At 34.2% G+C, this 26,948-nt stretch overlaps 1 protein-coding gene across 1 annotated transcript in view; it reads left to right on the top strand.

Annotated features, from left to right (window-relative positions):
- Nucleotides 1–7,549: 7,549 nt before the first annotated feature.
- SCN1A (sodium voltage-gated channel alpha subunit 1) overlaps nucleotides 7,550–26,948 on the top strand; it is a gene marked incomplete at both ends in the record, with an annotated part of 87,543 nt that continues 68,144 nt past the window's right edge. The window contains 1 exon segment of the mRNA XM_081260628.1: nucleotides 7,550–7,813. Within this exon segment, the coding sequence (XP_081116754.1) occupies nucleotides 7,550–7,813 (264 nt within the window).

Below are 26,948 nucleotides of genomic sequence, written 5' to 3'. Positions count from 1 at the left end.
AGTTTTCTTTCAAGTATAAATGCTTATATCAACTTTTAGCAGAACAAATAGGGATTTCAAGAATAATTACCTTTATTTCATAATATTTCAGAAAAAATTCATAATAATATTTGATATTTTTTACACATTTAATAAATAACATCATGGAATAGGTCATAATTTAAAAAATGAGTATATTCTTATAGTTAAGAATAAATTAAGAATTTTTAGAAGGATTTGGATATGAGGTCTATTTAGCAGTTGAAGAAATACTGTCCCTAAGCTCAGGATTATGCTGTTATAATATAGGTTAAAGTTATCACAAATGAGTATATTTCCACACCTAAATAAATTTATAATTATATATAATACATTTGAATTGATGACATTCATAAGTGGAACTTGCCCTTCTTGTTACCTTCTTGGCTGTTTACTTCTGTAATTGGAACTGACAACTAATGACTAAGGATGGTTTCTTGGAGGGCTTTTCTCAAATGGACTATTTCTGTAGAGTAGGAAGGCTTCAGGGAACTATTCTCTTCTATTCATTCAACTTCATGGACAGTGAAGCCCGGTGTGTTATTCTCTATGAAAGGCAGTAATTGTCCATATGCTCATATGTGTGCTTGTCTGTGTATGTGTATGAAGGGGGGCGGCGAGAGAGAGAGAGAAAACACCTATCACCTATATACAAAATCTAAATATATGTGTAGTAAAGAAAATGTTAAAGCTTTGAAACAGAAAAGATGAAACCAAGTGGACAAAGACAAACCAGCTAACTGCAAAGAAAAAGAGAGTAACAGTCACTGTGTGCTATCAAAGTTGACTTCAGAGGGAGAGAAATCAAAGTCAGCCAAACAAAGGTTATTTAAGGATATACAGTCAGGTGGCACATACTGACATTTTATTTAGCAACAGACTGTATATACAACAATGGCCCTGTAAGTCTTAGCTATCCTGAAGTCATGACAGGATGTGTTACTCTTATGAATATGATGATGAGGGTGTAAACGAAGTACTGTGCTGCCAATGATACAAAAGTACAGTAGCAGTACAATTATGAACAGCACATAATACTTACTAATGATAATGACCATATTACATAATGCCTATGTTACTGGTTTATGTATTATCTATACTTTTGTCATTATTATAGTGTGCATTCCTACTTATAAAAAAGATTATGCCATTTTATGCTAGCAGCAGCCTCAAACATATGTGTTTATTATGTTTCTTCATGCAATAATGTTGAATGACCTGTCCCATCTAGTTTTCTAAGTATACTCTGTGATATTGGCATGAAGAAAAACTCATCTAATGACACATTTCTAAAAACATATCCCCAGCATTACATGATATATGACTGTAATGGATTCAATCCACTGCAAATATGTGATCGTGGTGGTGGAATGAGATGGACATCTTTACTCTCAGTACATGTATGATTGCACAAATGTGCAACTCTGCATCATGTACAACCAGAGAAATGAAAAGTTATGCTCCCTTTGTGTACAATGAAAGGAAATGCATTCTGCTGTCATGTATAACTAATTAAAATTTTTTAACTAAAAAATGTTTAAAATAATAAATAATGAATGAACATTAAAAAAAGATATGGTCATAAGCATTGTCTACACACAAAATAACAGCATTAGAACTCCTAGAACAACAACAATAAAAAAATACAGAAGCTACAAGAATAAATAGAATCAATAAAAATAGACTTTAATTTATGGCTCCCAGTGCATAACAATAAAGTATAACAGAAATATGTGCATAGGGAAATAATATATGATAAGAAATAAGGTAAACTCATTGAGATGTACTAAATTCTGTTGCTTTTAAATAAACAATAAGCTTCTTTTCAGTGTTTCTATAAAAGTCATTTAAAAAAGAACCCCTCTTAGGACAGAAAGAAAAATCCCAATAATTCCAAGAAACATGAATGGCACAAATAAAATTATCAGATCATAATGCATTGAAACTAAGAATAAACAAATTAGGAGTAAATATTGGAAATTTTAAATATATTCTCTTAAACAATTCTTACACTAGAGAAGATATTGAAGTTAAATTATTTTAAGAATTTTCTGGATATTTTTTTCTTTAGTTGTGCATACGAAGGGTAAAATAAGTTTTTCGAATCCACCCAGGCTCCACCTCTTGTCCGGCCCTAGTGACCCTCCCTTTGTAAATATTAATACACAATTCAAAGGGGCCGTTGTCTTTCCTATTGAAGAAAGACCATATTCTTCCTTTAGTGTGTATTCCTTGCTTTACCCCAAAGATATCTTTCTTCCTGCCCCCTCTCTTGATTGCCCCCATTCTCCCTTAAATACGTACCTAAATAAACCACTGTTTATGCATGTTGAAATTCTTTTTCATCATCTGTGCCAGCAAACCTGCTGGTCCTGGGTCAAGTTCCTGCTTCTCTCTGGGAACTCCTTAGACACTCCTTTGGAGACATCTCTTCCCCTTGTGATAGATGTACAATAATTTATCTACCCTTTCACCTCTTTATTGTCTCCAACTTTTGGAAATCACAAATAAAGCTGTAACAAACATCTTCATGTAGGACTTTCTGTGGACATAAGGCTTAAACTCCTTTATGTTAAATATCAAAGTGTGCCCGAATATGTTAGTTTTGTAACAAATTGCTATGCTGTTTTCCAAGTAGACATACCATTTTGCCAACCAACAATGAAAGAATTTCTATTGCTCCAAATCCTTGCCAGTGTTTAATGTTATCTGTGTTCCGGACTTTATTCTTTACAATTGGCATATTGGAGCATCTCATTGTTATTCTAGCTTTCATTTCACCAGTGACATAAAATACAGAGCATCTTAACATATGCATATTTGTCATATGCATATCTTGTTTGGAGAGATGTTTGTTCCTGTCTTTTGTCCTCTTTTATTCAAAGTATTTATTCCCTTAATATTGAATTTTAAGAATTCTTTGTATATTTTGAGAAAGAGTCCTTTATCAGGTACACCTTTTGCAAATATTTTCTCCCAATGTATGGCTTGTCTTCTCATTTTATTGACCTTGTATTTCACAGAGCAGATGTTTATACTTTTAATCAAGTTCAGTTTATAAATTCTTTCTTTCATGTGTCATGCCTTTGATGTTATATCAAAAAAAGTCCTTACCAAATGCAAAGATAATCTAGGTTTGCTTCTATGTTAGAAGTTCAACATTTAGGATTATCATGCCTTTTGAGGTAATTTTTCTAAATGGTATACGGTCTGTGTCTATATTTATTTTATTTATCTATTTTTAACATATAGATGTCTAGTTATTCTGACAATACTTATTAAAAAGATTATCTTTTCTCTGTTGTATTATCTTGTTTCTTTGTCAAAGATCAGTTAAATGTATTCATGTTGTTCTATTTCTGAAATGTCTTTTCTGTTCCATTGATCTATTTGTATATTTCATTTGTTTGGTTTTTGCTTTTTCGCCAGCACCACGCTGTCCTGATTACGTTAGCTTTATAGCAGTTTCTGCAGCTGGCTTAGTGTCAGTCTTCAGACTTCTTCTTTTTCATTACCATGTGGGTTATTCTAGGTCTTTGCCTTGCCCTCCTAGAAACTTTAGAATTAATTTGTCAATATTCACAATATACCTGGCTGGAATTTGAACTGAAATCACATTGAGTTTATAGATTAAGTAAGGAAGGACCGATATCTTGACAACATTGAGTTTTCCAACCCATGAACATGGAATATGCTCCATTTAGTTAATTCTTTTATTTCTTTTTTCATAGATTTGTATTTTCCTCACATAGATCTTATACAAATTGTGTTAGATTTATACCAAAGCATTTCATTTGGGGCGATGCTAATGCAAATAGTATCATTTTTAAAATTTTAAATTCTATTTGCTCATTGCTAATACATAGGAAATTAATTAAACCTTCATATATTAGCCTTGTTTTCTGCAACCTTTCAATACTCACTTATTTACTTTGGCCGTCTTTTTTAACTTTTTCAGTTTTTCTATATAGACAACTATATTATCTGTAAAAAAGAAGAAAAATACATTTTTATTTCTTTATTCCCAGTCTGTTTGCTTTTTATTTCCTTTTTTTGTCCTTCAGCATTAGTGAGGACTTCTAGTACAATGTTGAAAGGAATGGTGAGAAGGAGTGTGCTTAGCTTGTTCTGATCCAGTGGGATGTCTTCTAGCTTTCCTTGTATTTTAAACTCCTATTATTCATATAAGGAAATTTTATTGAATTCTAATGTTAATTTAAAACCTAGATTATTTAATTATTTTATTGCTTGTAGGAATTTTATAAGTGTTCCTATTTAACTTTCTAGGCATAAAACAATATATAAATACATATAATTTTACATTCATTATTCTTACTATTGTATAATGTAATTATTTATATATTTAATTGGATTGCTTTGTACCTCCAGAAAATTGTTAAAGAGCAATGTTGATTTATTTATTTTAATGGAAATGCATTTGGATTACTTTGTCAATTTTTTTTTGCTTACTTTGGGGCTCATATAAATATATACACAATTATATTTCTAATGTACTATGAAAACTACTTTGTGTGTTGCCAGGAAAAGGTTAGTTTATTCTGTAATTTGTTTTAGAATAACTGAGTAACCTAAGGGGAAAAAATGGACTTCTACCTCACTCCAGATACAAATCAAATCCTAAATAGAATATCAAAACTTTTAAATTTATAAAATTAAGCCATCAAAATGCTAAAATTGCAAGAAACCCTGATTGATATGTGTATGTCTATATTATATAGAATCTTTTTATATTTTCTCCCACCTTCACCTGCTTGCTCCCCTGGATACTTTTCTAAGCAAGGCAAAAAATCCAGAAGCCAGAGAAGAGTTAGCTAAGCACATAAGATTTTTAACATTTCTAATTAAATTTGTTAATCTGCACAAAGTCACAAAACGTGATTTATTCTTTTTAAAAATCCACATATCACAAAGTCAAATGGTAAATATTATACCTAAAAAGATGCCATAGTTATGGAAAAAAATAACTACAAAAATAGGAGTGCTTTATGTAGGCAGTCACAAAAAAGGAAAAAACCCTCTTAAATATATTAAAAATATGCTCTACTTTTTTATATAGGACAAATGCAAGTTAAAACTATATTGTACTCCCATATGTGTCCCTATCATGCTGGAAGTATTGAAACTCTGAGGACACATTATGTTGGTGAGGATATAAGTAAATATAGTAAATACTACAAAGCAGTAAGGAGAATCACCTCAGAGAGAATAATTTTATATTAATCATCAACGTTACATTTTATTCTTTACACAGCAAGTTCACCTTGAGAGTTTAATTCTATAAATATCTTATTTAATTCTATAAATAATTCTATGCATATATGGGAAATTATGTGCATAAAATATATTAACTGCAGCTTTGTTTATAATAACAAAAAATTAGGGCTGGGGTTGTGGCTCAGAAGTACAGCGCTTGCCTAGCACATGTGAGGCACTGGATTTGATTCTAAGCACAATATATAAATGAATAAATAAAATAATGGTCCCTCAACAACTAAACAAACAAACAAACAGAAAGATTAGAAACAACCTGAACACCTGTAATTGGGGAGTTGGTTCAGTATATTATGGCATATGCATGCAATGGAAAGTTACATAGCTTATAATAGAAATAAGTGAAATATATAAAAACTGAGATGGAATGAATTCTATTGTTTATTATTAAGTGAAAAATATAAGGTAAAGACAGCAGTATATTATGTTGCTATTTGTATAAGTGTTTTAATAGAATACATAGGAATATACATATAATCATGTGCCAGCGAATACATATTACATACCTGGAGAGATATATATGAGAGACAGATAAAGGAACAAGGTGGAAGGAGACTTTGTACTATATTTTCTTTCAAATGTTCCAAATCTATATCATCTCTCTATATATATATATTATACACACACATATATATATTCTATCAAAATCTAGTTAAAATAAGAATCTATATATACTCTGATATATGGATATCAGAATAATTTCTTTATGAGAAAATGTATCATATTTGTTATCCCTAAACTTTTTTTTCCAAATAAATAAATGCCAGTATTATCCTGGTGCCTTATGGAGGAGCTAGCATTTTTAGAAAAAAAAAAAAACATTCCTTTTCCTTTGTTCTATAGGCAGCCTATTCTTCCAGGCCCAAAGCTAATTGTAGACTATAACAGCCTCTGAAAAGTTTACCTAAGAGTATGAGAATAGAACTTTAGACTTAGGTCCTTCCTTCTTTCTGAGCATTCAGTGAAAAATATGGTCAGAAACCTCACAGCAATGGTAACCTCCTTCAGTGAAATTTGAAGTCCCTGGAGGACTCCTCACAAAATAATTATACCCAAAATTTTATTACTGCAGTTTGTATACAGCAAAGCTGTAATTAACTGTATGATAGCTTGCTGAGCTCAATGAGTTAATGTGGTATCCAAGTAAAATTTGAGCCTGAGCTCTGGGAAGTTTTGGCACAGTAATATCTGTGAAATTTGAGCTCATATTAAATATGCCTTAAAACAATACATCTGGGATTTGTCCTCTGGCATCAAATCAGGTCTGACTCTGCTAGATGGAGCTGTGAGTTTTGCCTCAGGTCTTTTTAATACGTTTAGCACTATTGGACTATAGAATCAGCAAGAATATCATTATTGCTTTAGTGAAGAAAAACATTTCAGTTCCTATTGAGTTTGTGGCACTGTCTGCTCTTGAATCTTTGTGTTTCTTACAATAAGAGATTTCTGCTGTATCCTATACCTACAACTATCTTCTCCCATCCCAGACCCAATCAAGTAATTCCCCAGCCTACCTTTTCTCTCATTCTTAATCAGTCACATAAATGACATTTGTCTAACCTTAGACTTTTTTTTCCCACTTGTGTTCAGGTCAGCCAACCTTACCATGTTTAATGAAGTGAGTAGGTCACAGTTCTAGTCATCTCAAATCTCAGAGCAGATGAAGGACCACTTAGGACACCAGTGACTATTTGATTGGCCATTAAGGCTGACTGCAGCAACCTACTCTGACCTGCATGGCCAGGAGTGACTTGTCAGGCCCAAGGGATTGCGTATTATGTCTTCTCAGAGATAGCTCCTTTCCACTTTATCCTAGTTGACATGACTGTACTATCTTTTGTGTCTGGAGGTGCACCATCTCTGTCTTCTGGGTGGGTTTCAGGGTGGACATCCCATTAGTGAAGTATTGGCAATTAACCTAATGTATTTTGCTTAAACTATATTTGAACAACTTCTTGATGTGGCCCAGATCCTGTATCAGTAAAGAAAAAGAGTTCATAAACATAGGATGCTGAACAGAATGCTATACAGGAAACAGATTTGTTAAGAATTTTTATTAAGCAATTACTTTTCAATTTGAGGAAAAAACAAAATGCTAAATCCTCAAGGTCATATTTCATGACAAGTATTATAAATATTAACAGCTCTTAACCTTCTCCTTAATATATCTCTGTTTTTTTTTTTTCTTAGGGATTTCAACTGCAGAGTAAATGGTAATTAAAATGTGCAGGATGACAAGATGGAGCAAACAGTGCTTGTACCACCAGGACCTGACAGCTTCAACTTCTTCACCAGAGAATCTCTTGCGGCTATTGAAAGACGCATTGCAGAAGAAAAGGCTAAGAATCCCAAACCAGACAAAAAAGATGATGATGAAAATGGCCCAAAGCCAAACAGTGACTTGGAAGCTGGAAAGAACCTTCCATTTATTTACGGAGACATTCCTCCAGAGATGGTGTCAGAACCTCTGGAGGACCTGGACCCCTACTATATCAATAAGAAAGTGAGTGCTTTTTGTCAGGCATATTTTGCTGCTAATTGCCTACTGCATATGTTGGATCATTGTAGCAATGCCATTCTAAATTAGCACAGTCTTAATTATCCTTCTATTTAGAAATAAGACACATTTGTGGGTGTTTTATGCATATGCATGAGAAGTAAATCAATTATAACATATGAAGCTGTCCCAAATGCACTATGACAGATACCTAAAAATAAATGTTAGTTTTAGGCAGCTAAGCTAATGAGTTATTTTCCCCAGAAATTACATTTACTATGCAATTTATGTACTTTCTGAACTTGGAAATCTGGAAATCATCATGAGTTACAAAAACTTAAGAAAATATTAGTATTAGTTTCTCATGAAAGAAAATTCAATATTGTTGACTTTCTAATTTCTGTATCATTAGAAGCAATACATTGATCAATTTCCTGAAGAAACTTTTCCACATGGAAAATAACTACATCAACTGCAACTTTAAAATTAGTTGATATTTTGGTAGAAATGTTTTGATATTGGTAAAAATTAGCAAAAATGTAATATTCTGAAGAATTGTTTATAAATGATATTTTAATGCATGAGTTTTCTGTATCCATGCTTGAAATGAATACCTGGTATTAAGCATTAATCTTTTATTACCAACACGATTTCACCAAACCAAAAAGGAATCACAGAAAGAAAATCAAAAAAAAGTTTACTATATGGATTTTTAGTGTAATGTATGACTTTGGTTAATTTGCTACCTTTAATTATCTTTTTACCAAACAATACATTTGGGAACTCTGGGTGAAAGATTAGAAAATAATTCTGACTTACAAATAAAAGATTTAATTGGACAGGGGCCTTAAAATATCCCCAGAATTTTTAGGGATTTTTTATTGCTACCACAGTTTTGTTCGTAGTTAGTATTTGTTGAATGCACCCGCAGTTTGGCAATTTTACTATGTGAATTCAAGATGGTTTGTTAATCACTTCTAATTGACTTCCAAAGCTACAGAGGCAAAATCATAACCAAGAAGATGACTCTTTCCATGTTTACATATTTTTTAAACTCTTCAGGATATAGCCAGATTAAGTGTAACATATTTGTCTTTTTCAAAAACTGATTAACCCAATTTATGGCGGAGACAAAGAATCCTTTTCCATGGATTTCATTTTCTTTTATTTAACTTTGCTTTTTAACACTGTATTGTCAAACCTTAGTTTATAAGAGAGATTATCTATTTCGTGATTGCCATTGAAACTATGAGAGAATTTGCAGTTCGTCATCAAATCAGTTCTTTGAAAATTACCTTAATTTGATATCTGAAAAACCAAAGCTCAAATTAAACAAACTGTGAGAATTTTATTTGTATGAGGAATGGGAAACTGCAGATAATCCAGTTATTTAACATTGCATTTAAAATTCTTTAATATTTAAGTAGAATTTGATGTTTCCCACTCAGAAATCCATTCACAGCATGTAGATATTATTCATCTTATAGCCATTGGATATATCCAGTCTCCTCAGAGGCTCTTCTTGTGATGGGTTACTGAACTACAACCACAGCAGGCTTGTAGCTACCCTCAGACATCCAGTTCCCATTCTCTGTTGGCAAACACCATTTAAAAATTATTAAAGCCAAATGTGTCCACCCCTTCATCACACAGGGGTAAAATCTAGTATTCCCAACTCCTACGCTTTGTCTTTTTTTGTGAAAATATAAATGAGTGTTTTGAGAGGAACCAAACTTTTTCATGTTGAAAAGGTACTAAGTCTCTATGTGGAAACCAGACCATTCAATCAATCTTTTCTTTTAAATAAAAGAGCTTTCAAACTGATAAAACCTATTGTCTTGTGGGGAATTCCCCTGCTCTTGAAAACAATAAGTCCATAATGAATTATATATAACAAAGGACATAAAGAAAAACAAAATAAGGCAAACTCTTTCAAAATACCTAAAGGTCTTTAAATTGAGGGTAAAAGACCATCTCTAAGGAAATGAACTGTTAACCAAACTTTGTTAGGCTCCCATCTAAACTTGCCATTAATATTGTCCATCCTTATCTTCAAATGCATATTGTTTGAGGAAGAAAAAATATTCTGACATTTTGGAACAAATCACAGTGTGTAAGCAGAACAACTTGATAAGAGAAATATTGTTATCAGGAAGGAGATTTCCCCAAGGTAAGGTACATCTCTTGCTTTCACATTGAGCTGACATCAAGCAAATCTTCAAATGTAAGTCATTTAGCACCAAAACTAACACAATTTTTTTGCAGGTCTGAAATCCTTAAAAACCAACATGATGTGGTTTATACTCATGATTTACCTATGCATCTGACATTTCCTTCTTTTACATTTTCATGTTTTAAAACTTCCTGTAAACTGCCTGTGTACTAGAAAATAGCACATAGGCAGTTTACAGGAAGTTTTTAATTTTTCTTTTATAAGTGCATTATTTCAGTATTGAGGAATAGTCTTCCTCAATTCTGAGTGAATTTTCTCTGATTAAACTTGGAGTAGCTTAACAAAATTTCTAACTTTTAAAAGTAATATTTATTTTAATATTTGATAACTGATTTTATTTAGAGACTTTATCTGAGATTGGTAATGTGTTCTTCATTAAAACAATATAGTGCACACACAGTACTTTTGGTGCTGCTGAAGGGTCAAATGGTGGAAAAATCAGTAAGTAAAATGTTTCTTGGAGCGAGATTTCCCATGATTGATGATATTAGGGATATAAATCTGTTTTGCAAACTGAGGTGAAATATGCAAACATCAGTTAGGCCAGTGGCTTCCCCAAAGTCGAACCCTTAATACTATAGTTAATGTGTCATTTGATAACGTATCAAGCATCTGGTTTCTTTCTTAGTAACATATAGAACAAATAAATCAAGATGATTGTTTTAGTCCCTTTGTGCTACTATAACATAATACCTGAGGTTGGGCAATTTAAAATGAGCAGAAAGTTAGTAGCTCATAGTTATGGAGACTGAGAAGCCCAAGATTGAGGGACTAGCACCTGGGTATGAAAGGCAGTAAGTGTAAGACAAAAGACAGCAAGTGTGGCCTGAATTCACCCTTTACAATGGCATCAATCTTACCCATGCAGGTGCAGCCTTTATGATCTAATCATCTCTGAAAGGTCCCACCTCTTAATACCACAACAATGGCAATTACATTTCCACATGAGTTTTAGAAGGAGCAAACATTCTAGCAATAGCATTGACTGTAAAAATGGTTTCAGAATCTAGTCTTTATAGTTTGGGTCTAAGTGCAATGTCATACATGCAGGGACTTTATGAGAATGTAAATGACATAACACACTAAAGTTCACTGTGATCTTTTACAAAGACAATGTCCATGAGCTTATGGAAACATCACTGCTGCCGGTGTATTTTCCATTGATATATGCCCACATATTTTTATCCTCTATGCCCCAGTTTCAAATGTGCAAATTATATAATATTCAAATATTCTACTAAAATTGTTAGAATAGTTGAAACCATGATCCGTGGTATTATAATAATAACTGAAGAAATAGTAGTAACCATCTCATGAACATTCCTGATGCAGGGAACATTAGGTGTTTTACAGATGTTTTGAGCCTTCAGAAGTCCCAGGTATGAACTAAGAAAAAAAATGCTATCATAATAAAGTCACAGAATTTTATGTAATTCATCTGCCCTGAACAAGTGACTCAGAACATGAATCCAGGTTGGGTTTTTTGTTTATTTGTTTGTTTACTTTAGCTGTATAATAGGCACATTTTGCTTGTGAACACATCTTTTCCCCCTTTTATGGGATGTATTTCAGTTTCTGTTCATAGCTCGGATTGATGCACCATGTGCCTATACATTCAAATTCTTCACTTGCTCTTTATTACAGAAAATTCCTCTGTTTTCATGTCCTTAAAATTACAGATGACTCATTAGTACCATGGGAAGAAATATCCTTTTGACAGTGTGGCAGTTTACTGGAAATAGAATGAGATATTTTAGATCGGCAGGAAAAAAAGTTTGTTAATTATGCAATGTAGAAATGTATTCACTTAAAAACTGTACTCTGTCCTTGACTGTCTCCTGATTGTCTCTTGGAGTATTTAAATACAACTGATCATCTTTCTGAAAACTATGTGCACTCCTTCTCTACTGAGACTGCATTGGAAGTCTTGCAAGAAAGGCTGCAAATTTATGCCTGGTCTATTATTGTTGTTGGAATTTTAATTGTTGTTTTAGGGTGTTATTTTATTATTTTTTGTTTGTGTTATTTTAAATCATCCTGAGGAAGTTTTTTCTTGCAAAAGTAATTTAATAGAAAATCAGAAAAAGAATTGATAGTTAAAAGCTTAGGGTTCCATGAACTGTCATATAGACGGTGTCACGTTGCCAATGGTTCTTTGCATATTGGCTCCTCTGTAACAGCCAGTCACCAGGCCTCTCCGTTTCTTCCAAAGCACTGAAGCTGACTTCTAAATCTTCCTTTTTCCCATATATCATTTTTCCTTTATGCCCCTTTCTTTTTTGTCTCCTTCCAGTCTCTGACTCAGAAAGTCCCAAGATGATAATGTTGGTAAATAAAATGATAGTTTACATTTATTGGATGCCTTTCGTAAAGTAAGAGATCCTTCAAATGAAAGTGACCAAAACCAACAGAAAGTACTTTCAGGAGAAAAAAAGAAAAAGAAAATGTTTGGGCTCAGTCTGGTTTTACTATGAAAAGACTCTACCTAAAATGACGTTATCAGGACAGTCCTTTTCCATTTTGAGCTCTGCTTTTACCCACGCTGGCTTCATTTATAGACTGGTTATCCCACAAGGTGGGAGAGATTGCCACCAGTAGTGCAAAGATAACATCCTACAGTCTAGAAACTCAAGAAAAAGGTTCATATTTTCTTCAAAACCTCTAACAAATGTCCTAGAATTCCTTCTAATTAGGCTACCTGGTATTCTCTGAGTCAATTACTGTGGCAAGTATATGAGAGTATTTTTGGCCCAGGTTGCTAAGGAGTGGGTCATTTCCATTCGACCTACATAAGTAGACTATGAACATAGACTTTTTTCCTAAATTGAAAAGAATAGAGACAATTAGAAAATAAAAGTCATGCTAGACAAGTCATAACAAAACCTATGTATTCTATATATTATGCATCAAGATATTTAAAATTCTTATTTAATCCATTTGTCCTTCCAACATAGCACTTGTCTTTATTTAAAACTAATGAAACTGGAGTTAAGTAGTTTTCCTTTGACCCAAAGATAATAAGTAAGAGACTAGGTTTAAAACCAGATCCACGAAGTCCTGGGGCCCCTTTGGGTTTGTGGTTATAGCACTAATGAGATCAGTGGAAAAGAAAAGTCGGTGGTAGAATCTTAATACGCCTACAACTGCTATCCTGCCCTTCTACTCAGGCCACTTTGCAAACCATAAGTCATGTCTCCTGGGCTGGCAGTGTTTTCAAACCCTGACTTCACTGCTTGAGCATCCCCTTCCCTTGTAAGAACTAAAATCTTGGTGACTCGGTGATCTGGAACAGCTTCTAAGTGATTAGGATTACATTTCCCACCAGATTCTAATAGGGTACTAAGCATCTTTTTTCAGAGACAATCAGTCAGGAAACTTAAATTGTGTGACTTTGAAAGGAAGTAGCATTTGATTTTGGATCTGAAGACCCAAAAGGATGACAGAGATGAGTCTTGCAGGGGAAGGGAATAACTTATAAGAAGTCATGTAATAGGACTAAGCATAAAACATAAGCAGAGAGTAAGATGAGGTTAGGGCGGTGGCCTGGTAGATAAAGGCACATTTTAGTAGATCTTGAAGTGTTTGAAGTGTATCTTGAAAGGAAAATGAATTCTCTAGAATGTTGTGAGTATTGGAGTGACACGGTCCACATTATGTTGTTAAAAAAAAAAATCACTGTAGCTTGGCTGGGGTTATGGCTTAGCAGTAAGAGTACTTACCTAGCATGCAAGGCGCTGGGTTTGATCCTCAGCACCACATAAAAATAAATAAATAAAATAAAGGTATAAATATAATTTTTTAAAAAAATCACTGCAGCTTCTCTATGAAGAACAGAATGAACAATTTGACAAAAGAAAATAAGTTGGGAATCTTTATGGAGGTTTGGTCTAGTACTGTGACAATGGAAATAGAGAATGCTAGATAGACACACAAGGTATAATTTTTTTTAAATTTATATATTTATTCTAATATGCTATACATGACAGCAGAATGCATTTCAATTCATAGTACACATATAGAGCACAATTTTTCATGTCTCTGGTTGTACACAAAGTCACAACATTCATGTCTTCATACATATACTTAGGGTAATGATGTCAGTGTCATTCCATCATCTTTCCTAACGCCATACCCCGTTTTTTCCCTTTTCTCCCCTTTGCCCTATCTAGAGTTCCTCCATTCCTCCCATGCCCCAACCCCGCACTCCCATTATGAATCAGCATCCACATATCAGAGAAATCATTTGGCATTTGTTTTTTGGGGATTGGCTTACTTCATTTAGCATAATATTCTCCAACTCCATTTACCTTCAAATGCCATGATTTTATTTTTTTAAATGCTGAGTAATATTCTATTCTGTATATATACCACATTTCCTTTATCCATTTATCTGTTGAAGGACATCAATGTTGGTTCCACAATTTAGCTATTGTGAATTGTGCTGCTATAGACATTGTTGTAGCTGCGTCATTGTAGAATGCAGTTTTTAAGTCACTTGGGTATAAATGAGTAGTGGGATAGCTGGGTCAAAGGGTGGTTCCATTCCAAATTTTCCAAGGAATCTCCATACTGCTTTTTATAATGGTTGCACCAATTTGCAATTCCACCAGCACTGTATTAGTAGTATGCCTTCTTCCCTATATCCTTACCAACACTTACTGTTGTTTTTATTCTTAATAGCTGCCATTCTCACTGAGGTGAGATGAAATCTTAGAGTAGTTTTGATTTACATTTCTCTAATTGCTAGAGATGTTGAACATCTTTTTATATATTTGTTGATTGATTATATATCATCTTCTGAGAAGTGTCTGTTCAGTTACGTGTCCCATTTATTGATTGGGTTTTTTGGTGTTAATATTTTTGAGTTCTTTATATATCCTAGAGATTAGTGCTGTCTCTGATGTGCCTGTGGTAAAAAATTGCTCTCATTCTGCAGGCTCTCTATTCATCTCTCTGATTGTTTCTTTTGCTGAGAAGAAGCTTTTCAGTTTGAATCCATCCCATTTAATGATTCTTAATTTTATTTCTAGGGCTATAGGAGTCTTATTAAGGAAGTCAGGGCCTAATCCAACATGACGAATATTTGGACCTAATTTTTTTTCTATTAGGCACAGGGTCTCTGGTTTAATTCCTAGGTCCTTGATCCACTTTGAGTTTTTTTGCATGGTGAGAGATAGGGGCTTAATTTCATTTTGCTGCATTTGGATTTCTAGTTTTCCCAGCACCATTAGTTGAAAAGGCTGTCTTTTCTCCTCCAATATATGTTTTTGGCACCTTTGTCTAATTTGAGATGACTTTATTTATGAAGGTTTGTCTCTGTGTCCTCCATTCTGTACCATTGGTCTACAAGTCAATTTTGGTGTCAGTACCATTCCATTTTTGTTACTATTGCTCTGTAGTATAGTTTATGGTCTGGTATAGTGATGCCGCCTGCTTCACTCTTCTCGCTAAGGATTGCCTTGGCTTATCTGGGTCTCTTATTTTTCCAGATGAATTTCATGACTGCTTTTTCTATTTCTATGAGGAATGTCATTGGGATTTTGATTGGGATCGCATTGAATCTGTATAGTGCTTTTGATAGTATGGTCATCTTGACAATATTAATTCTGCTTATCCAAGAACAAAGGAAAACTTTTTATCTTCTAATATCTTCTTTAATTTCTTTCTTTAGTGTTCTTAGTTTTCCTTTTAGAGGTATTTTGCCTCTTTTGTTAAGTCAATTCCCAAATATTTTTTTTTGAGGCTATTGTAAATGGGGTGCTTTTTCTAGTTTCTCTTTCAGAGGATTTGTCACTGATGTACAGAAATGCCTTTGATTTTGGGGTGTTGATTTAGTATCCTGCTGCTTTGCTGAATTCATTTATTAGTTCTAGAAGTTTTCTGGTGGAATTTTTTTTGGATCCTCTAGGTATAGAATCATGTCATCAGCAACTAGTGATAGTTTGAGTTCTTTTCCATATCCCTTAATTCTTTCATCTGTCTAATCTCTCTTGCTAGAGTTTCAAAAACTATTTTAAACAGAAGCGGTGAAAGAGAGTATCCCTGTCTTGTTCCAGTTCTTGGAGGGAATATTTTCAAATTTTCTCCATTTAGAAAGATGTTGGCCTGGGGCTTAGCATTGATAGTTTTTACAATGTGGAGATATGTTCCTGTTATCCCTAGTTTTTCTAGTATTTTGAACTTGTACGGGTGTTGTATTTTTTCACATGCCTTTTCTGCATCTATTGAGATGATCATATGATTCTTGTGAATTATGTTTATTGATTTTCATATGTTGAACCAACCTTGCATCCCTGGCATAAACCTCACTTGATTGTGGTGCACTATCTTTTTGATATGCTTTTGCATTTGATTTGCCAGAATTTTATTGAGAATTTTTGCATCTATGTTGACTAGAGATATTGGTCAAAAGTTTTCTTTTATTAATATGTCGTTGCCTGGTTTTGGAATCAGGGTGATGATATTGGCCTCATAGAATGAGTTTGGAAGTGTTCCCTCTTTTTCTACTTTATGAAATAATTTGAGGAGTATTGGTATTAGTTCTTCTTTGAAGGTCTTGTAGAACTCAGCTGAGTATCCATCTGTCTTAAGCTTTTCTTGGTTGGTAGGATCCTGATGGCATCCTCTATTTCATTGCTTAAAATTGATCTGTTTAACTTGTGCATATCATCCTGATTCAGTTTGGACAAATCATGTGACTCTAGAAATTTGTCAATGCCTTCAATATTTTCTTTTTTATTGGAGTATAAACTTTCAAAATAATTACTAATTATCTTCTATATTTCTGTAGTGTGCATTATAATATTTCCTTTTTCATCACAGATGGTAGTAATTTGAGTATTCTCTCTTCTTCTTTTCATTAGCATGGCTAAGGGTTTATCAAATTATTGTTTTGTCAAAGAACCAACTTTCTGTTTTGTCAGTTTTTTCGGTTGTTTCTTTTGTTTCAATTTAATTGATTTAAGCACTGATTTTAATTATTTCCTGTATTCTACTGCTTTGAGGGTTGATTTGTTCTTCTTTTTCTAGGGCTTTGAAACGTAATGTTAAGTCATTTATCTGTTGACCTTTTCTTCTTTTAAAGAATGAATTCCATGCAATAAACTTTCTTCTTAGTACAGCCTTCATAGTTTCCCAGATATTTTATTATGTTGTATCATTGTTCTCATTTACCTCTAAGAATTTTTTAATCTCCTCCTTGATGTCTTCTGCAACTCATTATTCATTCAATAGCATATTATTTAGTCTCCAGATGTTGGAGTATCTTCTGTATTTTATTCTATCATTGATTTCTAATCTTATTCCATTATGATATGATAGAAGGCAGGGTAATATCTCTACTTTTTTATATTTGCTCAGAGTTGCTTTTTGGCATAACGTATGGTCTATTTTAGAGAAGGATCCATGTGTGGCTGAGAAGAAAGTGTATTCACTTGTTGATGGGTAAATATTCTACACATGTCTGTTAAGTCAAGTTATTTATTGTATTATTAAGTTATATAGTTTTCTTTGGAAATCTATCCAGTGGTGAAAGATATGTGTTTAAGTCACCCAAAATTATTGTGTTGTGGTCTATTTGACTCTTGAAGTTGGGAAGAGTTTGATGAACGTAGATGCTCCATTGTTTTGGGAATATTTATAATTGTTATGTCTTGTTGATTTATGTTTCCCTTAAGCAGTATGAAATGTCTTTCTTTATCCATTTTCATCAACTTTGGCCTGGTCTACTTTATTTGATATGAGGATGGAAATCCCTGCTTGCTTCTACAGTCCATGTGAGTGGTATGTTTTTTCCCGAACTTTCACCTTCAGTCTATGAATATCATTTCCTATGAGTTTCTTGAAGGCAGCATATTGTTGGGCCCTTTTTTATTTTATTTATTTTTTATTTTTTAAAAAGATTTCTTATTTATTTATTTATTTTAGTTATCAATGGACCTCTATTGTTTATTTATTTTACATGGTGCTGAGGTTCGAACCAAGGGCCTCATGTGTTCGAGGCAAGCGCTCTACCACTGAGCCACAACCCCAGCCCTTGGGCCCATTTTTAAATCCAATCTGCCAATCTATGTCTTTTGATTGGTGAGTTTAGGCCATTAACATTTGGGGTTATTACTGAGACATGATTTGTATTCCCGGTCATTTTTGTTTGTTTTTGGTATTTAACTTGACATTGTTTCTCCTTTGATTAGTTTTTCTTTAGGGTAATACCTCCCTTTGCTGATTTTCATTATTTTTCATTTCCTCCTCATGGAATATTGTGCCAAGGATGCTCTGTAGTGCAGGCTTTCTAGTTGCAAATTCTTTTAACTTTTGTTTATCATGGACGATTTTTATTTTATCATCAAATATAAAGCTTAATTTTGCTGGATATAGGATTCTTGGTTGGCATCAATTTTCTTTCAGAGCTTGGTATAGGTTGTTCCAGGATCTGCTAGCTTTCAGGGTCTGGGTTGAAAAATCTGCTGATATCCTAATTGGTTTCCCCCATATGTAATCTGATTCCTTTCTCTGTGGCTTTTAATGTTCTCTCCTTATTCTGTATGGTAGGCACTTTCATTATAATATGTCTTCGTATGGATCTGTTGTGATTTTGTACGTTTGGTGTCCTGTTAGCCTATTGTATTTGATTTTCCAATTTATTCTTCATGTTTGGAAAAATTTTTGATATTATTTCATTAAATAGATGGTTCATTCCTTTGGTTTGTAACTCTATGCCTTCCTCTATTTCAATAATTCTTAAATTGGGTCTTTTTATGTTATTGTATAATTCTTGAATGTTCTGCTCATAGTTTCTTACCATCTTCACTGTGTGGTCAATATTCTTTTCAAGGTTATATATTTTGTCTTCATTGTCTGAGAATCTCTCTTCCAACTGATCTAATCTATTGGTGGGACTTTCTATTGAGTTTTTAATTTGGTTTATTGTTTCTTTCATTTCAAGGATTTCTGTTTTTTTTTCTTTTTTTCAGAACCTCTATCTCCTTATTGAAGTAATCTTATGCTTTCTGTATTTGCTTATGTAGCTCTTTATCAAAATGATCTTTTGCTGCCTGCATTTGATCTCTTATATCATCTTTTAATTCACAGAACATTTTGATTATATATATCCTGAATGCCTTCTCTGTCATTTCTTCTGCTATTCTGGCCATGGATTCTATTAATGTAATATCTTGGTTTTGGAGGGGCACTTTCTTCCCTTGTTTTTCATGTTATTCCTGTGTCTTCCATTTTAGCACTGCAGATCTGAGGTTTTATAGTTTTTTACCCTATTGGCTTATAGTGTCCCTGCAGGATTCCAATACCTCTCTTTTAAGGGGGAGAACAATATTAACAGATCCCAATGCAAACAATATACAGCCTTAAACCAAATAGCTGCTATTAAGACATTTATGGTTTTGTCACAATAGACAGAAATGGTGAGTTTAATTATTATTTATAATATAAACAGTAGGTTTGCAGAAGGGTCAACCATTTCTGATGGCAGAAAAAGAGAGAACCAGGGGTGAGTTGTAGGATGAGATGTTAAGGAGGTAGAAGGTGAAGATATAGAGGTATTAGATATTAGGAAGCGTGAAAGAGGAATCTAAAGAAACTGGTTAGTAGCAGGAGATGAGGGAGAAAGTGATTTGGGGGAGACAAGTAAGTGGGAAGACAATAGTGAAAGTACAAAAAACAAATAAACATAAATATTAGTAAAATAAAAAATGTAAAAATAGGAGATAAAAGAATACACAACACAACTGCAATATACTATTCAGACATCCCAGAACTCAATAGCCTAATTCATGAAAAGTACCTGGTTTCACAAATGTTGGGGATGTGAGGGCGGGAGAAGAGAGAGAGAGTGAAAAGAGAAAGAAAAAAAATCTCAAAGGAAGATACAAAGATTGTTTTTTGTTGGAGATCAGTATCCTTCCTGCTTCCCTTCTCATGCAATAGGTGGGATTGTCTGTTGTTTGCTGGTATTTTCACCCTCAGGCTGGTGAAGGTTATTAGGGTGGGAGGGTTGGTCTTAGGAGTGGAGCTTCTGGAGATGGGGTATAGCACTTGCTGGTCCCCTATGGGAGAATGCATCCCAAGGATCTCCTTTGGGATCTGATTGTGTGATGTGTGTTCCTGGTCTTATCTCCTTGTATCATGTATAGACCTCACAATTCCTGGTCTCTAATTTAGTCTCTAAACTAGATCTCACTCACTCCCTTCTTTTCTACTTCCCAATCAGGAACCTTTCTCTCTGGAGGTCTTGTGGGCTATGCTCTGGAGGCTGCACACCTGTCACAAAGAGTTGTTTTGTATTGAGCAGTTCAGGACCAGGTTTGGTGAGCTACTGACAGCAGTGTAGCTGCAAGCACTGTGCTGTGTTAGCAGCTGCCAGGAAGAGGGAGGAGTTGTGGACCATGGGTACCTTGATATTGCCTCTAAGCCCTGGCAGGTGTCCCAAGCTAGGAGTTGCCACAACTAAAGATGGCAACAAAGGTGTTTCAAGTTGGAAGTGGCTGCTTTCAGTGATGAGGTGTTGGGTTGGGTGGGGCCCGGTGGTGGCATTGGGCAACGTGTTCAGAGATGCAGCTCTGTGGCTGGAAGCTGTCTCCAGACCCTGTGTGGTGTCCCCAGATGCACACTACCACAGGAGGGGATTTTGGGGTAGTGGTTGCAGTGTCCCAAGATGAAGGTGACTCAGGGAGCCCCATGTTAATAGATGGAGGTTCACATGGGAGTGGTGGCCAAAGATCCTGCAGGTGGGCAGTGGCCAGCTGTCCTGTGTGGGAGCAGTGGCCAGGATTCTGTCGCGGGTGCTAATGGTTGTGGTCCCTGTGCTGACACTGAAGTCTGAGGTCCTGTGTGCACATGGTGGCTGTGATTCCTGCATGGAAGCACCTGTTGGGGGTCCTCTAATGACGGGCAGAGGAACAGTATTCCACTACTTGAATCCCTGGTCCCGGAGCGACACAGAATGCAGCCTCCCTCTAGTCTTTCATCTTGGATCCCTGAGGTATAATATTTAGGTACCAGACTGGGGAAAGGTGATAGTACCATTTTCTAAGATATGAAGTTTGGAAGGAAAGATATTGTACCTGAAAACTCCAGTGTGAAACTTAGAGTTGCTTTGAGAAATAGAAACATTCCTCTCTGTGTACATCGGACATACAGAGACACACTACTAATATTTTAACTTTTATATTTATTTGACAATTTAAAATTTACTAAGGATATAGACATTTTTTATGTCATTTCATCCTCAGAACAACCCTAAGGTAGGTATTATTATAGTCCTCCCCATTGATATGGGGAAATTGAGGAGGAATAATTTGTTCATTATTTAAAATTTGCTCATAATTTACTCACACAGCAAATTTACAATCAAAATGTAACTCAAGTTTACTCAGAATTTCCAGTAAAAGAGAGACTAACTGAGCATTTAATAGTGTATGAAACTCATTGTATGTACTAATGATTCAGAGCTGAAAAAAATACTGCACTTTCTGATTTTATCATTTTATATATGGTAGCAACCATATATATGTTTGTCCTCTCCATTGCTCCACTGAGGCAGATGTCAAGGCATCCACAGTCCTGGCTGACAAGTTCTAGCCAGGCACCTGCAGGGTTGTGTCTCCAACAGCCCAACACTCTATTCCACCCAGCTGAAGCACAGACATGAGCCATGTTATGGACTCTCTTCTCTGGGTACAAATTCTATTCCTCTATATGAGCTTATAGCAGAAATTTTGAAAAACTGTGAGACATTAATCCCACAGATCTGTTTTGTTAGACTCATGTAATATTGTTAAAATATTTAAATTATTTTCCAACATTTATAAATCAGGAGATCTCTCTCTCTCTCTCTCTCTCTCTCTCTCTCTCTCTCTCTCTCTCATACACACACACACACACACACACACAAACACCAACACACACACCACCCACAAAATAATTCATATTTAGGATTTGTTTTGAAATATCAGATCTGGCATCAATGACTCACTTGCCAAAAATTATCAAGTACCTACAGTACCAACTGCCACCCACACTCTGTGGACATTTTAATTTTTAATCCATATCTTAGAGAGTACATTTATAACTAGATGAATCCTATATATTACAATTGGCTGCAGCCAAACAAGTGTCTTAAGTTTTTTTCGAGGCTAGTTATCCCTAATTTAAAGGGGAAAATTGAAAATAGGAGAGAAAAAAATTAAATGGTAAAAATGCTCACGTCAGAGACAGATCAAGAACCTGCAAGAAAACTTTTCCATTCTCCAATAAGCCAGAGAAGGAGGGAAATCTTTGCCTCAATCCAAATGTTACAATAAATGGACAGCAGGTAAACCATTTAAAAATTCTCGGGAAAGAAATGGAACTTGATGCCATGGTATTGGTCTAGAATGAGAAATGTCCCCAGAGATCTGAACTAACAGGCATCTCTTGTTCTTCTATACTGTTCTTCATACCCAGAACTTTGAAGCATCTTTTTTCTTGCCACATACCTGTCATTTGCCCCTATCTGCTAGATGCTGTTCCCAAGCTAGAAGCATACAGATGGGAAAGGTGGATTCCACCTCTCTGCAGGAGCTATAGCCAGATTTCCCTATCCTGACTGATAGGACTATGCCAAGAAGAGAAATTTATATGTTATATCCCAACTTTATATGTTATATCCCATGTTACCATGTTCAGGTGTCATTCTTTACAAGATAAATTTCCACGTATCATTAATTCAGAATTATACTTCATTAAGTATCACATAAGGCTAGATAGTAGCTCAGTGGTAGAGAATTTGCCTAGCATTTACAAGGGCCTGTATTCAATCCCCAGCATCTCAGAGGAGGAAAAAGAAAACATTACATAGACTTTGGGGTCTGGAAAAAAATTACATATTTCCCCCTTGTTGGAAAATATACTCAAAGCTCAAAGCAAATGACTTTCAAATTTTCAGAATATAGCTGAAAAGAAAAACATGTTAAAAATGGTTTTTTTTTTATTTTGAGGCCAAGGGATAAATTTAATGCATCATAATATTGCTACATTTTAATACTGTTCATCATAATGCTCATTTTTTGTGTTACTTTTTTCCTTTGCCTGTGGCTTTCTTCTAAGTTAAAGCAGTAAACTTGAAGTCATTCCTGTTATTTGGCAATTTACTGATAAAGTGTAGATGAAACACAAAGAGTTTATGTCTTAGTTATGTATTTTTAAAAACATAGGCTCTACTCAATGTATGTATGATATGTCAAAATATATTCTACTATCATATATAACTAAAAATAACACATTTTTTAAAATAAGGAAAAAAGTTGGGTTTAGGCAGTGGTATATTTTAGAAAAGGAAACTGCAAAATAGTGGATTATTAAATTCAATGTTCATCTTGACAACAAATTATAAACAAATCCCTATCTATAAACCCAGATACAGGAAAAGATTTCAGATCATAATAAGCATTGCTTTATAAGTAATGTCTGCTAAACTATTGTAACATAATTATTTCCTTATTGACCATATAATTAGATTGAGGGAAAAGATTTTAATACTTGTATACAATATAACCATTGATAATTTGGTCAAGTACTAGTGATTTTTTTTAAAAAAAATCACTACCTAACAAAAACAGACTGACAGCTCTGCTATTACAGAATCATCTGCATTATTTAATTAAAAATGATACAAGATACTATGCATCAAAATTTGACCAATTGAATTGGAATCACAACATCTCTGTCAACTAAGTACATTTATTATCATTTCTCAAATGAGGTAACTGAGACCCAGAAAACTAAAGTCTAAAATCTCACTCTAACAGACAACAGAGCCAACTTTTGAACCTCACATCTGACTCCAGGGTCTGCCTTCTTAATAAGATAAATCCTACTTATATTTTACAGATCATTATAGTGTTGATTACCAGCAGTACTTATCAGTTTTTCCACATAACCACTTCCTTGTGTTTTCTTTAAAGCAAGAAATATTTTTAACTTGGCAAGGTTGGTAAAGAGAATCTGACCTAGCTGAAGGGTGAATGGCTGAGGTCTGGGTCTATGCTGTTCGATACAGGTCACACATGTGACTATTGAGCACGTGAAGACAGCCATGGCAGATTTAGAAGATTTGGAACAACAACAAAAAAGATGTAAAGTAACTCATAATTTTTGATATTGGTTTCATTCTCAAGTGATAATATTTTGGATATGTGGGTTAAAGGAAGCATTGTTCAAATTTATTTTCATGTGGCACTTAAAAAATTTACAATGGTATCTGTAACTCAGATTTGTATTTCACATTATATTTCTCTTGGAAAATGCTGATCTAAGTAAACCTCCACTAATTTTTCTAATTTACTTCTGTTAGTAAAGGTAGTTGAGCATTCTTTAGCTTATAAACTTCTTAGTCACGATGTGCATAACTTTGTTTTCTTTTTAGTTGTTAGCACAGGAATGTGCAAACATTGTGCTAAGCAGTTCATATATGTCTTTTATATTAAAATCAGCATTGAACTTAAAATCAGGTTCATGCTACTTTGTAGCAATGTATCATATAGGTATTCAATAAATGTTATTTGATTTCAGCAACTATACTTATTTAAAAAAAAATGTGACAAGCTAGGATAACCCCTAATGTGTGAATGTTGATTCCTGCAAAGATATCTGTCAAGTGACTTTTCCCATACAAAATCTACTTTGGAATTCAGTCACAAAGCCATGTTTCAAACTTGTTTCAGTCATACAATTATTCATATGTTAAATGGTGTCATGAATTTCTTATAGTTCTTTTATAGAATGCAATTAAAATGTTTGTTTCAGCCCCATAATAGATGAACTGAGGAACAAACTTTAAGATAGTTATGATGTGACAGAATTTTACTAAAAGTCACACTGTTGGTGCTGGTAAATGGAATGTCAACATTCAGATTAGTCACAGAGTATAAGGAGAAACCTAATTCAAACTAGATGCTACTATATCTACCTTTTCTTCTCCATCAATTTTGAACTGTTCTTTTGTACTGAAGTGACTAAATGCAAAGCAAATTATCCTTAGGAATTGTGTAAATGCACATAGTAGATTTAAGGGATGCTAAGATATTACTATGTCACCTAATATGTTCTTTTCCAAAGTAAAAAATTGATCCTCTATTAAACATTTCTTAAAATCTTGATTTGCTTAAAGTCACAAAATATTTGTTTATAGTTTAAGGTATGGTGATATCTTGGCTAGTCTTTGGCTTTTTCCCTCTTAGAGCTCTTTTCTATGTATAAAATGCAGAAGGCAAGTGTCCATATGTTTTAAGATTCTGGAGTTACTCATTTGTTGTAAATAAACAGTGTTTTTTTTAAATTAGCAATGTGTTAATTTTTTTGAGAGAGAGAGGGAGAGAGAGAATATTTTTTAATATTTATTTTTCAGTTTTTGGTGGACACAACATCTTTATTTTATTTTATGTGGTGCTGAGGATTGAACCCAGTACCCCGCGCATGCCAGGAGAGCGTGTTACCACTTGAGCCATATCCCCAGGCCAACAGTGTTTCTTTCTGACTCTCCTCATCCTTCAAAACCATCAGTACCACTATTTGGAGAAAAATGTGTCTGAGTTTCCTTGGACACACGATCCTTTTGTTAATTCTTGTTTTGTTTTTTTTTTTTTAGGGAGAGAGAATTTTTTAATATTTATTTTCCGATGGACACAACATCTTTATTTTATTTTTATGTGGTGCTGAGGATGGAACCCAGTGCCCCGCGCACGCCAGGCGATTGCACTACCACTTGAGCCACATCCCCAGCCCCCCTTTTGTTAATTCTTAACACTACAAACTGAATGGTTGACTTCTTGTCTGTGTAAGAAAATGTAAAGAGGATGGATACCGAAAGATAAGGGAATAAGCATCAAATCAGTTACAAATAGTAAATTTGAAGTTCCATATGGAACTTACTAACATAAAACGATAACATTTGAAATTCTACATACAATTACTATACATACAAATACTATACAATTTACTATACAAGTCTATAAAGTTTTGCTTTATTGTGAGTCTACTGAAAATAACCCCATGATCACTAAAATGTGGAAAACATGAAGTTTGTACAAAAACACATACATTTCAACACTTGAAAAGCAGAGCTCTCACAGAAAAATATCCTATGAACATTGTTAATGTTGGCATTATCATCCCCCTCCTGGGTGGTTCTTGCAAAAATGTCATGCCCATATGTATATCTTGTGAAAAATAAAAGCAGAACAAACTTTGTGTAGTAGAACACCATTAGCCCATTTATAAAATCAAATTATAAACATTTACACAATGCACATACAAGTTGTGTGAATATCAGGTTATAAAATAATCTCCTATACATTTTGAGCAATATATATATATATATATACACACACACACACACACACACACACACACACACACACACACACAAAATACATCCTCAAATCAGTAAAAAGTTTCCATCTAAGGCTTGAACAACTAATAATTATGTCCATTGGTCTTTAACTTTTATGTCTAAGTATTAATTCATCTGTCAAAGAACTTTGGGGTGAAAATTAGCTGTCAGCATTAGGGGTACAGTGCTTTCATTACATTTACCATTTTGAATTCCAACCCTTCACACTTCCTTTTCAGGCACTTCTCTGGTAAGTTTCTTAGTCCTGCCTCTTTGACTTTTTAGAGCTCAAGGCAAACTTTTCTTTCTCTCCCACCCATTCTTTGGCTTCTCCACCTTTGCCTTTTGCTTCCCTGCCTTCTCCCTCATTTCTGTTTTCTTGGTGAATTTTCTATGCTCCTGGTTTAGGCTGAGGGTGGTCAAGGAGCAGGAGTCCCTATGAGCTGCAATCAGAACCACCTTGAGCACCCTCACCCTCCAGTCCATGGTTTGGGCCACCTATGAGGTTGTAATTTCTTCTTCAT

Source organism: Spermophilus citellus, assembly GCF_964194105.1.
Source record: "Spermophilus citellus genome assembly, chromosome: 11".
Classification (NCBI taxonomy): domain Eukaryota; kingdom Metazoa; phylum Chordata; class Mammalia; order Rodentia; family Sciuridae; genus Spermophilus; species Spermophilus citellus.
This window is presented reverse-complemented; position numbering and strand designations above follow the sequence as displayed.